Source organism: Phoenix dactylifera, chromosome 1 (assembly GCF_051530095.1).
Source record: "Phoenix dactylifera cultivar Ajwa chromosome 1, Ajwa_hap1_PhDact_Kaust_v1.1, whole genome shotgun sequence".
Taxonomy (NCBI): domain Eukaryota; kingdom Viridiplantae; phylum Streptophyta; class Magnoliopsida; order Arecales; family Arecaceae; genus Phoenix; species Phoenix dactylifera.
The window spans coordinates 37316963-37332152 of record NC_143190.1 but is presented as its reverse complement, the minus strand read 5'-3'; the positions used below and the strand labels follow the sequence as shown (position 1 = coordinate 37332152).

Here is a 15190-nt window from a genome sequence, read left to right as displayed (position 1 = left end):
ATGAATGCGTCCTATTTGGTGGCCCTTGCCTGCCAATTTATCCCCAAAATGTCCCTTCAATACCCATATTTCAAAGTTTTGAACAGCTGTTTCAAAACCCTAGAAATCTATCCAATTATGGTCTCTCATATTGCAGCCACGGAGTTAATTATAGGAGTCCTGGAAACAAAGAACATTTTATTCCGTGATCAAAAATTTTAACAAGGTATTTGTCCTCTGTTAATTAATTACATTTTTTTTAATACTTTTGTTTTGCGATAACAAAGATAATGAGCTATATCGATTTGCTTAACAATTAATAAATTTGAATTTGGTTCTTGGACGGTGCATCCTGAAAACCTAGTTTCAACCAAATTGAGGCGGATGAATATATTTTTATATTGATAGAGATTAAAATTTTAAGTTACAATAGCCAAAGTGTTGAATGATAAATGTTACAAATGAGATAATTAGATGACAACATTGGCTACTTAAATTCTCCATCTACACGTGCATGACATAAAGAAGGGCAAACCTTCCACAAAAGGTTAAACAGCCATTATTCAAACTGAGTGTGATGTCGTTCACGGGTGCCAGCTAATATTTAGGTTATGATCTCTTGGTGGTTGCAATGGAGAGGTGGTCCAAACTCTATCATCGCTGAGCTATAAATACTTAGCAATTCTGGAGTCATATAATCCAAAAATTCCGTGAACCAATCATTGGGCTAGAGGTTGTTCTCCGAGTTGACCCCTTCGTGGGTCGTCCATTGCTCTAAGGCCAAAAAACCTCCAGCCGAGCTGATGGCGTCTTCCTCGAATCCATACCAAAAGGAATAGGCCGAACTCCTGGCAACCACGTCGCTTGGGTGGTTCCATTTCTAATCCGTTGAAAACAATAGCAGACCCCACCTTGGATTGACTTCAGTTGAGGATGATAAAGAAGGGTGCTTGACTTCCTTGGGAGGCTGCCAATGTGGGGCAGATCATGATGCTGCATGCCCGCAAGACTATGAAAAAGCTAGCTCATTTTAGAGGATGTGCCAATAAATCATTCCTAAGGACATGTTAGAGTGCAAGTGACAATCTATGTTGAACTTGATGTTCGGTTAACCAAATTTGAATCAGCAAGGGTTTTTTCCCGGTTTTTGTTTTTGATAAAAGAAGGGTGAGCCCAATTATAGTCCAAAAAAATAATGATCGGTAGCATCAATTAATCAAATAAAAGAAGAATATCTATGAGGATTCGTGCAGGCATGTGTTTAATCTCATATCGATTGTGCGTTACGTAAATTTTGGGTTCTTATATATCTGAATAGCATCTTTCAGCTAGCTTTTTTAGGTCTGGATCAAGGTTCGCGGTACCGATGGTACCGACGTACCGGTCGGCTCCGGTATCGGTACGGTACCGTTGCCGAACCGAGCCGAACCGAGGCCGTACCGATAGGGTACATTTAGCGACCCATCGTCTTTTTTTTTTTTTTTTTGGAGTTTTTTGGATGTTTTTACTTCCAAATGATTCAAATAATGAGATGAAGAACATAAAAAATTTTCAAATTAAGATGCAATCAATTACATACGTTTAAATCACTCTCGAATATCTAAAATCGGGTCGAATGGCGATGCTTCTCGTCAATATCTGGATCATCAGCATAATATGGAGGCAGATCAACCCATCCCTCTAACCAAGCAGCATTGTAGTCTTGTATGCTCAATCCTCGAGGAATGCGCGTTGGATCATAAGAACTCTCGGATCTCTCGCTGAAGCTCTGGCTCTGAGAGGTGTCTTGATAAGGGGCCCATCCGAATATGCCGGCACTAAAATCCGATCCGTAAGATCCTCCGGGCTGCGCAGGATAGTAGCTACCGGAAGATGACTCTGATGCACCATATCCATAGGCTGGCTGAGGCCGCGGATAATAGGAAGACTCGGAACTTGATACATCAATGGATTCGACTCCATATGGAAGGTCATCTGCAGCGGCATCCTGGCCTCTTGAACGACCTCGAGGAGCTCTTCTTCGATATGCAATGGTATCTGACCGGCCTATATCAGACGGCCTACCGTGGTCCGTATCTTGTGTAGCATGTGTAAACTGAGACTCACCGGTGTATCGAAAACCTCCCTCCGGCTGTATCTCATAACTAGTACCATACTGTCCTCCACTTCCTCCATGGCTAGTAGATCCATCACCACCAGAATCTTCATCGCTGCTGGTCCAAGTCTCCTCCTCGACACTCTCCATTGGGGCCCTTTCCTTTCCTTTTCTTGTTTGTTGGGATTGACGCCCTCCTGATCGAGTCGACTGGGTAGTAGAGCGTCCTCGTCCTCGTCCTCGCATGAGAGGATCATCTCTCTGAACCGGAGCATCGGACCAGTCATGCGGTGACTGGCTCCCCTCTAGCCACGTCATATCAGCTGTAGGAGTGCGTGGAATGTTGCGCTCAGCCCATTGCTGTGGATCGACCATAGCCTCGGTGGCTATGATACTGGCTGGTCGTGGAGGTGATCCCGGCTCATCAAGCTCGGGCTCCTGCTGCTGGGCCGCAAGCCAGTCGAGCATAGGATTATCATCATCATCTGTAAAAGTTCTATAGATGGGATCTGCATACTTGAGCTCCACTTCCTCTTGAATGCATTTTAGCCTCAACCGTAGATTGTAGTGCACATAAACTAAGTCGTTGAGGCGCTTTTGTGTCAAACGGTTCCTTTGTTTGCTGTGGATGAGGCCGAAGGTGGACCAGTTGCGCTCACAGCCAGTCGAGGAGACCGTTTGGGAGAGAATCCGGATAGCTATCCGCTTAAGATTTTTTGCGGATCCGCCAAAATGAATCCACCATTCAGCTGCAAAAATATTGAAGATAATTACATTTTATATATATGATGGCCTCATAGTTGAAGATAATTCAGATGCAAAAATGTCTTGCAGATTTGTATTGTACCTGGATTCATAGTTGTCTTGCTCACGACAGCTGGTCGTTGTCCAAAGCTGTGGCTACCCTCTCTAAATAATTTGGTCTGTGGAAAGAAGCTTGTTGTAGTATGTCAATAATATAAGATCTGATATATTTACATATGTTACTAAATCATAGTTACCTCTTCTATACATAACGCGGCGACTTCTGGATCAGGCTCCATCTTATAAATAACATTACGCAAAGCATGAAGAAGTTCATCATCCATACCAATTCCACTCTCGTACTGAAACCGGGGATTCAGATAGTATGCTGCACATAGATGACACCATCTTAGTATAACTATACAAATATATCAATCAGTATAATTATCAATATTATCGCTTACCTGCTAGATGCAAATCCCTACCCATTTGGGCTCCCCACCGCCGCTCAATGATGTCGATGTACTCCTGGGCATGGGCTACATCTGCCTCCATGATCTGAGCCTTTGCCTTCTCCATCATGTGATACAAAAAGCCCATCTGGGGATACCTCTCGCTATCCACGGCCCGCAGCACTTCATATAATGGTTTGATAGCCTTGACTATCGCATTGGCCCGCTGCCAGAATGACTGCCTGCTTACCAAGTCTTCCATCCTGCTTCCTTCAGTGCCGGCCTGGGCATATCTACTTTCCTGCCACTCGGGACTAACAAACATCTGACGTAGGGCTCTTTTCTTCTCGATAAGGCTATCAAGTGCAATGTAATTCGTAGCAAACCGTGTGACTCCTGGTCTAAGAATTTCTCCCCCTGCATACCTTCTCATTAATGAAAGAACCCAAGTATGGCTATAAATATACCTGGTGATGCGTTGGGCTATCTCCACCGTATGTTGCACCCTACGGATCTTTCCAATATCCATCAGGATGAGGTCGATGCAATGTGCAGCACATGGGGTCCAGAAAATTTGTGGTCGCCGCTCCATCAAGACCTGCCCGGCCAACTTATATTGCGGTCCGTTATCAGTGACGACCTGCACGATATTCTCCTCTCCAATCTGATCAATCACCTCCTCCATAAGTCTGAGGATGTATGAGGCGTTGTGCACCTTATCCGAAGCATCAACTGACTTGTGGAAGAAGGTCTTCGTATCACAGTATGTCAGAAAGTTGATGATGGCCCGCTTTGTCGGACCGGTCCAACCATCACACATCAGAGTGAGCCCATATGTGGGCCACTTGCTTTTATATGAACCAATCCAATTCTCTAGCTCTTCCTTATTGTTGTCAAGAAGCTCACCGTAGATGTCCCTCGGACCTGGAGGATCAACACCGGGACCGGCAGTCTGTATGGCAGAAATGGCAGACTTGTAGTATGTATTGTCTGCAGCATTTGCTGGAATGTGGCTGAAGTGGAACCAGGATCCAATAGCTCGCCACATATCCTTCTTCTTCTCCTTCTTCCACATTGTGTCTACTCTTTGCTGCTTCGAATCTCTTCTAGGAAAGGCATGCGGATCTACATCATGGATTGACGCACCTGGTGGAATCCCTCCGAAAGACTTCTTTCGGCTACCAAAACCACCCAGGATAGATGCAATCCGGCTACGTCCTCTGCCCTCGCCCTTCCTGACTGATGTTGTCCTTTGAAACTCTGGATCTTGTCTGCTTCCACCAGAACCGGCGCCCGACTCAAAAAACGAGGGCCCAAATCGAGCCCGATGCCTCGCCACCTCCTCCTGCTGCCATCGATCATCCAGACTCGCCCGCATGGCAGCCTGGATCTGTGCCTCCTCCTCATCTGGACCCTCGGCCTCCTGTGACTCCATCAAGTGATAGGAAGGTGCTTCTGCAGCTTGGCGTTCCACCTCCGCTTTCTGCTTGGCAGCCCTCTCCTTGGCTGCTTTGATCTCAGCGAGGTTTTTCCTCATCAGCTGACGGGTCGTCGGTGGGCACTCCGAGCATGCAGATATCTCACGAGAATTACCGGCTAAGTGCTGCTTTAATCTGGTTACTCCTCCTCCTTTGAAGCACTTGTGGCAATAATTGCACTGAAACTGGTGACGTTCACCGAGCATCTTCCCATGCTCCCAGCCAATATTACGCTCTTGGGGTTGCCCTCTCCTTGATGGCTCCATTCCTACGACCACATTAATTTTTTTCAATTTTTATTTTTTTGTAATTAAAAATTAATTTTTAAATTTATTAATTAAATTATAAATTATATAAATTCTGTAAAAAAACAGTTAATGTCATTGAATCATTGAATCATTTCCTAATTTTTGGCAATTAAATTAAATTATATATCAACAACATATAAAAATTTCAAAACGAAATGGAATCATTGAATCATTTCCTAATTTTTGGCAATTTTTGACTTAATTTTTTTAAGCAATTTAAATGAAATATTAAAAAAACAATGTAGGGGAATTTTACCTTATTTTGTTTTTGCTGGATTTTTCTTCAAGAAAAACGATGCTCTCCGACCTTTCTAATTTTTTTTCATGCCTTTGTCTTTTCCTTTCTCTTCTTTTCCTCCTCCTTTCTCTTTGCCTTTCCTTCACTTAGTCTTAACTCTTAAGCTCATGCACTTGTGGCTTCAGCCTTCAGCATTCGGTTGGCTTTTATAGCCAACCGTTGGGTCACTGTGGCACTTTGAAAAGTGCCACTGTGAGCCACAGCGCGGCACTTTCGAAGTGCCGCGCGAAGTGCCGCACAAAGCGGCACTTTCGGCCGCATTACCGTTCTAAACAGCAATTTAAACCTCGAGTTTTCAAAGTGCCGCACAAAACGGCACTTTGAAAACTCAAAGTGCCGCACAAAACGGCACTTTGAAAGTGCCACAGTGTGGCACTTTCAAAGTGCCTGAAAGTGCCACACTGTGGCACTTTGAACCAGTGCTGTGGCACTATCATAGTGCCACAGCGCTGGCACCTCATTGCCAGCACCGAACCGGTGCGAACCGGCTCGGTTCGCATCGGTTCGATCACGTACCGGTGCAAACCGAGCGGTTCGCACCGGTATGGGCATGTACCGGTGCGAACCGCCTCGGTTCGCACCGGTACGTGATCGAAACCATCGGTTCCGACCCAATATGGGTCGGAACCGATTTCCACACTGGAACCGGACCGGTTCCAGTCGGTACCGGTCCGGTTCGGGCTGAACCGACCGGTTCAGGTCGGTTCAGCAGACCCTGGTCTGGATTGTTACAAATGGTATAATTAAAGCGAAAGTAACCCATAGTTTATAAGAACTAGGGGACATTGCATCAAGAGCCTATTTGGGCTATCCATGAGCTGATCATATTATTTGTGATTGGATTTGAATAAATTTAGACTTTTAGCCGGGCGTTATGTGAGAATCAATGCAGGTGTATATTTAATCTTATGTTGGCTATGTATTGGATGGATTTTGATACTTATATAGAACCAAGAAATTCAAATAACACCTTTCAGCTAACTTTTTTGCATAAGATTCTTAATCATTACAATATCGATTGCACTTGGGAGGTTGCAAGGTTGGTAAGTATATATTGGTTTACTACCTTAGAATATAAGTGATCTAAAAGGATTGTTACCGAGAGATAGCAGCCCTTATATCAAGAAGGCAAGGACGTTGGGAAGTGGGTTAGTCATTCAGTCATGCAGTCACAATACGTGAGTCACCTTCGGTACATAATTTGGAAGCACCAATCACAATAACTATAACAACCCAGAACCTCACCTAAAATAGCTAGCCGGAAGGTATTATTTAGGTTCCTTGATCCTGTATAAGTACCCAAGATCTATCCAGCGAATAACCGATGTGGGACTAAACACACGTCCGCACGGGTCCTCACAATCGCTCCCCGTTCAAGCCCTGACGTCCTCGTCAGGCTAGGGTTCAAATCCATTCAAATCAAATCACAAACACCACGATTGGCTCGTGGTCAGCCTCAATGGATCCGTGCTGCAGTGTCCTCTAGTCCACATAGGTTATGGGTCGGGTCTGCTCTGATACCATTTGTAACAACTCAGGACCTCACCCAAAATGGCTAGCCGGAAGTTAATATTTAGGTTTCTTGATCCTGTATAAATACCCAAGATCTACCCAGTGAATAACCGATGTGGGACTAAACGCACGCCCGCAACAGGTCCTCACAATAATATCAATAGATAAACCTTGCCATTAAAATTTGACCATGGTAATCCCTGATGATGAAACTTGCCCTAGCATTCAACCAACGAACCGAGATATGACCAATATGCAAGGATGCTGTGAATTAGCATGCATGGTTGAATCCCTAAATCTCAAATTTTTAATTTTTAGAAGGACAAGGATAGTATATAATCAAGCATATGGTGAAGTTTTCTTGTTGTTGTGGAGCATGGACGATGATTTGATTACCTATAATGATTATGCCGTTTTTTTTATATGTAGTAGTGGAAGTGAGACACTTTCCCCTAACTTATTATTAAGGAGGAATTGATAATGTACAAATTATATAAAAGAGGGACGATTACGAGTTTGAGTTGATCTAGTGAGCGTAAGAAAGCATCAAAGATGCAGTAGGGATCCAAATCCTCCCATGACCATCAATCACCTTGTCATTACAAAGATTCTCCCAATGATGAAAGGTTTGGAAGAACTGTGAAGAAGGGACCTTTTCTTCTTAGGAAGATTCTTGCGTTCGCCAAGTTTCAACTTATACCAATCAATAACTGGTCCCATACTCTTCTAATGGACAGTCGGAATTATTTCCTTCTCCAAGAAGTCCAAAGTGTGTAGGTTGGGTGGCCATCCCCTCAAAGAATTGTCGTAATAGCAGATCAAATACTTTTGGTAAAAGGCCATTTTTAATGAACAAATGAGCAACAGACTTGGCTTTGGACTGGCATAAGGAGCAATCCTGACCCACCATCCAACCTTTTCTAGCAAAGATCTCCCTATGTGCAATGGCCTGCCACATGCATACTTTTAGCTGGCTCTAGCACCATGGCTTTCCGAATAACTTTGATTACTTGCAATGATTTTATTGGTTTTAATGTATATTTTATATAAGGATCTATGCGGGCATGTGTTTAGTACCACATCGGTTATTTATTGAGGAGATTTTGGGTACTTATATAGGACTAAATAATCCAAAAAATAACTTTTAGCTCGTATTCTTGGGATGAAGTCCTAGGTTGTTATAAATGATATTAGAGCGAACTTAACCCATAGCCTATGTGGACTAGAGGATACTGCAACACGGATTTATGAAAGTTTACCATGGGCCAATCGTCATGCTTGTGATTAGATTTGAACTCTTGGCCCGATGAGGATGTTAAGGTTTGAACGGGTAGAATTGAATGAATTTGAACTCTTAGCCCGACTAGGACATTAGGGCTTGAATGAAAGAAGTATGTGGGAACCTATGTGGGGCGTGTGTTTAATTCCACATCGGTTATTTGCCAAGGAGATCTTTGGTACTTATATAGGGCTAAGAAATCTAAAAACAATGCTTTTCGATTAGCATTTTTGGGGTGAAGTCCTAGATTGTCCCAATTAGCATTTTTAGGGTGAAGTCCTGAGTTGTTACATCTTGTTGTTATCAAAAATTATTGTGGGTTGTTACGTCTTGTCCTTTTCAAAAATTATTAGTGCCAGGCCCAAGGTTCCGCTGCCAACTCTTTCGGCCGGAAAAAAAGGCCTTTAAATGAGTTAAGCTTACCCTTATGATGCCAATAGTTTAGCCACCTACGATGCATTAGTTCAAGAGCCATTTGTATGAAGAAGAAAACCACTCTGATGGTAGGCCTAAAAATGTCAGATTACTGCAAAATATCACATAACACGATGAACCTAAGAAAAATTTCTCATAAAAAGCCTGAGATTATAGAGATATTTCTGAAACATTCCTCCAAAAGTTTTCGTACTCATTGCACATGTCACACCCGTGGAACCTCTTTCTTGTCCCTAAGGAATAGACTAATAGCCTCCTACGCATCAGACAAAGAAATAGGGTAGTATGCCCAGTAACCATCTCTCACCCTCTTCACCCTCTCGCCTTGCTCCTCCTCAAACATCCCATCTGACCAACGCAATGATTTAGTCCCTCATGTCTCCAGTTGTCACCAAATCCTCACCCTACCTTAACCCAACGTCCAATTCTCTATTCCGATTGTTCTCAACTCTTTTTAAGTCATGCTTCCCATGAAAGCTCTACGAAGAGGCTTTTTTTTTTTTTTTCTTTCTTTCATTAGATCACTTCAAATCATCGTTGTGTCAGTGGAAATTACATAAACTGGGAGTCAGAGATTGCATTGTCTTTGGCATCGTACATGAGAAATTGTTAAATAATTCTTGGTGGTGAAAACAAGAACATTTTGTCTACTAGAGTATGGGATTGTTGAATAATTCTTGGTGGAGATGACAAGAACTCTTCTGCTAAGAAAGCAACACGGGACGTCGGTGGATCGTAGTTAAGGTGTGGGCTCCACCTTGTCTTCCAATTATTCTCCAGGACTCTCCATTGAATTGGGTCCGAGCGTGGGGGGGTTGGGTTCGTACAAGAGGTTTCAAGTCCGTGATTACCGCGCACATGAGAGCACATGGTTTGATGCAGTTGCCTGCTGATAACGCTGTGATGTGATGTCTGGTGCTTGCACTGCTACTTGGCATCTAGCTTTGGGTCTGCTTGGCCCGGGGCGTATTGGATGTTGTCCTTCTCCTGCTTGAAATTAAGATTTTGGTCACCGTCTTGGCCTACTACGGGACCGTTGAAATAGAATTTACTATATTTTTTTTAAAGCAAAATGATGATAAAGCTTATCATAGATTTCAACATAGCAGGAGAAGGAAATAGATGTATTATTTGTGATTACATACCTCACCAGTGTGTTCTTAGACTTTTGTAACAGCCGTTTAGACCCTTGTATACTCTTCTCGTGGATGATACCTGGTTATTAAATTTGAGTAATCTATAATCTTGTTTCAGCTTGTCGAGATAATTTTTTAGTCTCTCCAACTCCGACTACTCCCTTCCTCTTGCCTCCGGCATTCGGAGTTTTTCATGAATCACTAGGCCAATGGACCGTAGCGATCTCTCCTCCATGTCTGTCTCTTCTTTGTCCGCATTGTCCCCTTCCAATCTGTGTCTTTCTCAAATTTTTCTTTTTATGCTAAAATTTTAGTTGCAGTGGCATGGAGGCAGAGGTTAGGCATTTACTATTCTTTTATTTTTTAAATACCTCAAAATCGCTTATCTCTTGCATTAACTTATTTTTGGTTGAATTTTGTTGTTTCTTCTTTCTTTGTGTCCTTTTCCTAATCTTATAAATTAATGCCCCCTAAAAATAATTACACCACTCACTTGAGTTAATCCTTGCTTATGCAAACTCTTCTGCGGCGAGTTTGACATTCTTTGTCGATCATTATGTACTAAATTGTGGTGGAAAATGGAAACAAATTTTGTCCACATTGCTTTCATAAGTTCAGCATAGGATATTAAATCTCGATATCTATTTTTGATTCATCTGACCCATTATTCCATCATAATAAAGTTCATTTACTTTAATCAATGATTTTAGGTGCTATTTGGTTTCATGTGCAGTTCTAGGAATGCCACTCTTAAAGCCTCCATGCCTAGATGATCCTCCGCAATATTAATGTCTGCCTTCATGTTGGCTTTGCTCTTGTCCTGCTCCAAGCTAGCTGGATTCTCTCAATCTTCGAGTGAGATCCTTTATCATGGTCTTGACTCTTGATGTCACTTCTTTTACGTAATGTTTTAAGCAATGTTTAATGTTTTGAAGGTCTTGAAGGGAAATCTTGTTGCGGATGAAAGCACTCATCCTTCGATCGTACTATTTTCTTTTCTGGATCCAAACTGCAGAAAAACAAATCGAAAAGAAGAAGTAGTAGAGAATAAAATCAAACAATCACAAAAACAATAATTTTACGTGGTTCACCCCAAAATGGGTTACGTCTACGAAGGCCACACACACAGATTCAATATATTCAGCAAGGGTTACAATGATTTCTCTTCTCCGTTGGAGATTGCACAACTAGGGCTTACAAGAGAAATCTAAATCTTTTAGGGTTTACAAGAGAGATAGGACTCAAAAAGAAACTCTCTACCACACCTACGATTCACAAAAAACCCCTATTTATAGGTTTCCAAAACATAATGAGACTTTTCTAACGAAATCCTAAGTCAAAAGCCCATCTTGCCACCGTTTGAATCAATCCCGTGATCAGGAGTCGACTCAGACATCCTCGGGTCGACTCCAAGTATCAGCACCGAAAACTGGTGCGTTCTGTCTTCCTGCGAGAGTCGACTTCTTCAATCTTGGAGTCGACGGGAGCAGATCTGAAGTCAACTTTTGCAGGGCTGGAGTCGACTCCTGCAAGCAACCCAAAAAATAGCTCTCTGTTTCTTCACTGTGGCACATAGCGAGTCGACCCTCTCATCCCTGGGGTCAACTCAAGTTTCACATGAGTCGACTCCTAGATGCTAGGGGTTGACTCCATTCAGTTGGCATAAACTTTTTCAAGCAAATTTGAGCCAAATTCAATTGCAGTCGTTTCGAGTTTCGAGGCACATTTTTTCAACAATCTCCCACTTGCCGAGAAACAAGCCTGAAGCAACTGTAACCCCATCAGCAACATGATCTCCAATCGTCCTCTATGTGTGTGAACCTCTATCTTCACTTCTAGTTGTGAAGACTAACAGAAGATGCACAGATGTGCAACTTCTCAAGAGTAACCATCTTTGTCAACATATTTGTTGGGTTGTCCGTTGTATGTATCTTCTCTAGTCGGAAAAGATCTTCTTCGAGGAGTGACCGGATAAAGTGATATCTGATATCAATGTGTTTGGTTTTTGAATGAAAAGCAGCATTCTTTGCCAAATGTATAGTACTCTGACTGTCGCTATACAACTTCGCATCGCCTTGCTCTTTGCCAAGCTCTTTCATTAAACCTTGTAACCAAACCATCTCCTTGCTCACTTCTGTAAGAGCAATGTATTCGGCCTTGGTCGTAGACAACGCTACAATCTTCTGCAGTTTCGAAACCCATGAAACTGCAGCACTTTCCAGCGTGAACACATACTCGGTAGTACTCTTTCTGTCATCAATATCTTCAGCCATGTCAGAATCCACAAAATTATGTAGGCAAACATCAGAACCACCATAGCATAGTCCTAAGTCTCTGGTTCCTTTCAGATACTGCAATATCCACTTTACAGCTCTCCAATGCTCCTGGCTTGGATCGCTCATGTATCTACTCACCACTTCCACTACATGGGCAATATCGGGTCCCATGCAAACCATGGCATACATAAGGCTTCCGACCATTGATGAGTAGGGTACATACTTAATCTCATCTCGATCATCCTGCGTAGTAGGACACTCCTGCTTTGATAACTTGAAGTGTGCGCCCAGCGGAGTACTCATAGCTTTAACCCCGTCCATATTGAACCGCTTCAGCACCTTATCAATGTACTCAGCTTGAGACAACTTCAACATTTTAAGCTTTCTGTCCCTGCTGATATGCATCCCAAGGACTTTCTTGGCTTCACCCAAGTCCTTCATTGAAAACTCCTGCAACAATTGTTCCTTCAGTTTCACAATCTCTCCTATGTTGGCTTTTGCCACCAACATATCATCTACCTACAGAAGTAGAATGATATATGAGCTCTTCAATCCGTTGAAGTAGCAGCAATGATCACCATTACATCTTTGAAAATTATTCTTCAGCATAAACTAGTCAAACTTCAAGTACCACTGACGAGGTGCTTGTTTCAAATCGTATAGACTTTTCTGAAGTCGACACACCCAATCTTTCTTTTCCTTCGCTACATATCCTTCTGGCTGCTTCATGTAGATTTTCTCTTCAAGGTCGCTATGTAAAAATGCAGTCTTGATGTCAAGCTACTCAAGATGTAAATCTTTGGTTACCACTATAATCAACAGCATCCGAATAGTAGACATCTTCACAATTGGAGAAAAGATCTCGTCAAAATCAATGCCCTCCTTCTACGGAAAGTCCTTGACAACAAGTCTCGCTTTGAACCTCTCGGAACCATTTGTTTCAAGCTTTAGTCTGTATACCCACTAGTTGTGCAAAGCTCTCCTTCCCTTCGGAAGTGGAACCAAATCCTACATCCTATTGGATGATAGAAAATCCATTTCATTATCCATGGCAAGCTTCCACTTGTCACTGGCTTCGACCTGCAAAGCCTTCTTGTAGCTTTCTGGCTCACCACCATTCGTAAGCAACAAGTACTGTAGGGAGTTAGTATATCTAGACAGAGTTTTTCTATTTCTTTTACCCTTGCGCAAAGCAATCAGGGTATCAGCTGGCGGTTCTTCTTCTTGTTGTACTTCTTCCACTGGCTCAGCAACTTCTTCATCGTCTCGAGACATTATTTCATCATCCAGTTCTGCATATTCCAATTTTACAACTTTGACGTGTTGTTTCGTCTGTTGCTGCAGGTCCTTATACAGAAACTCTTCATTGAATACAATATTTCTGCTCCTGATGACTTTTTGATCTGTCGCATCCCAGAACCGGTATCCAAAGTCATTACCACCGTACCCAATGAATGTACACTTCTTTGACTTTGCATCCAGCTTGGTTCGATTATCTGCAGTATCAAGCACGTAAGAGATGCAACCAAAAGTACGCAAGTGAGATAGTTTCATCTCTTTTCCAATCCATGCTTCCTCTGGCAGTCCAAGCTCCAATGCAACTGAAGGCCCTCTGTTGATTAAATACACTGATGTACTGACCGCTTCCGCCAAAAAAATCTTCGGCAACCCCGCATGAAGCCTCATGCACTGTGCCCGCTCATTGATGGTGCGGTTCATGCGTTCTGCAATGCCATTTTGCTGTGGCGTTCCTGGAACCGTCTTCAGTCTTCGAATTCCAGCTGAGGCACAATAAGCTTCAAACTCATCACTGCAGTATTCGCCCCCATTGTCAGATTGGAGACACTCCAATCTCCGACCTGTCCCATTCTCTAATAGAGCCTTCCACCTCTTGAACTTCTCAAATATATCGGATTTGTGCTTCAAGAAGTAGACCCATAGCTTTTGAGTAGCATCGTCGATGAACGTGACATAGTACCTTGCTCCTCCATGAGAAGCCACTTAAGTTGGTCCCCACACGTTAGTATGTACGAGTTCCAACTTAGAATTTTTCTTGTTACTACCTTCTTTTGAAAAATTGACCTTCTTCTGTTTTGACAGTACACAATCTTCACAGAATTCTAAATCCACAGATTTCAGGTCTCCCAATTTTTCTTTGGACATCATCACCTTCATCCCTTTCTGACTCATGTGACCGAGTCTCATGTGTCATGTCCTTGCATCAACAGTCGGATTTGCAGCACTAACGGTGGAATCAGTATTAGCTGTCATGTATAGTGTTTCCGACCTTGCAGCTCGAGCGATCACCAAGGCTCCCTTAGTGATCTTTCAAGCTTCATCATTGAAGGTGGTCAGAAACCCCAAATCTGACAACTGACTTACCGAAATCAGATTTTGAGCCAGTTTGGGTACATGTCGCACATCTCTCAAAGTTAAAGTCATCCCACTTGATGTCTTTATCTGAGCATCTTCTTTTCCTACGATGTTGCAACTGTTTCCCTCACCAAGATACACCTTGCCATGATCACCTGCAACATAGTTTGAGATGATTGCCTTATTCCCAGTAGCATGGAACGAGGCACCTGAGTCGACTATCCACGACTCCGGATGAACATCACAGGAAAGTATCAGGGCATCGTCTTCACTTTCAGTTTCGACTAGATTAGCACTTGCTTTAGTGTCAGAACCATCGTTGTTCTTTGGCACTTTGCAGTCTTTTCTCAAGTGTCCTTTCTGCCCAAAATTCTTGCACTTTTCAAGAGGTCTAAACTTGTTTCTAGACTTGGATCGTCCACCCCTGTTTCTGTCTCCCTTCTTTGAAGTTCTTTTACGTTCTTCAAAAGCCAGCGCATTCCTAGATGAACTCGCTGATGGATTCAAGGTTTTCTTTCGAGCCTCTTCACTCAGAATAAGAGCCACAACTTCATCAAACCTCGCTGTAGTCTTTCCCAAAGAATTACTAACAATCGTGATGAAGCCTTCTCAACTTTCATGCATCTGACCTAGAAGAGCCTACGCCTTCACCTCATCAGTGAATGTGATCTTCACAGATTCTAATTGGGCACATAGGGTATTGAATTCAATCAGATGTGAATGAACACTCTCATTGTCTCTCATCTTCAAGGTGAACAATCGTCGAATCAGGAATACCTTTTTTGCTCCTGTTGGTTCATCATATATGGAAGCTAGTGTGTCCAT

The 15190-nt window shown here is 42.7% G+C and overlaps 1 protein-coding gene across 1 annotated transcript; it reads right to left on the bottom strand.

The window, feature by feature from the left end:
* Window positions 1-1334: 1334 nt before the first annotated feature.
* Window positions 1335-5831, bottom strand: LOC148702657 (uncharacterized). Its single transcript, XM_089930745.1, has 4 exons — window positions 3283-5831; window positions 3076-3206; window positions 2922-2997; window positions 1335-2823 (listed from the first exon to the last, which is right to left on the bottom strand). Exons 1-4 carry the CDS (start codon window positions 5012-5014, stop codon window positions 1580-1582), a joined length of 3183 nt encoding a protein of 1060 aa, XP_089786871.1. The 5' UTR covers window positions 5015-5831; the 3' UTR covers window positions 1335-1579.
* Between the last annotated feature and the right edge of the window lie 9359 nt (window positions 5832-15190).

Coding starts and splice junctions, on each gene's coding strand:
- LOC148702657 (XM_089930745.1), bottom strand. CDS start 5,014: ATGGAGCCATCAAGGAGAGGGCAACCCCAAGAGCGTAATATTGGCTGG. Junction 3,207..3,282: donor TAGGGATTTGCATCTAGCAG/GTAAGCGATAAT, acceptor ATCTATGTGCAG/CATACTATCTGAATCCCCGG. Junction 2,998..3,075: donor CCGCGTTATGTATAGAAGAG/GTAACTATGATT, acceptor TTCTTTCCACAG/ACCAAATTATTTAGAGAGGG.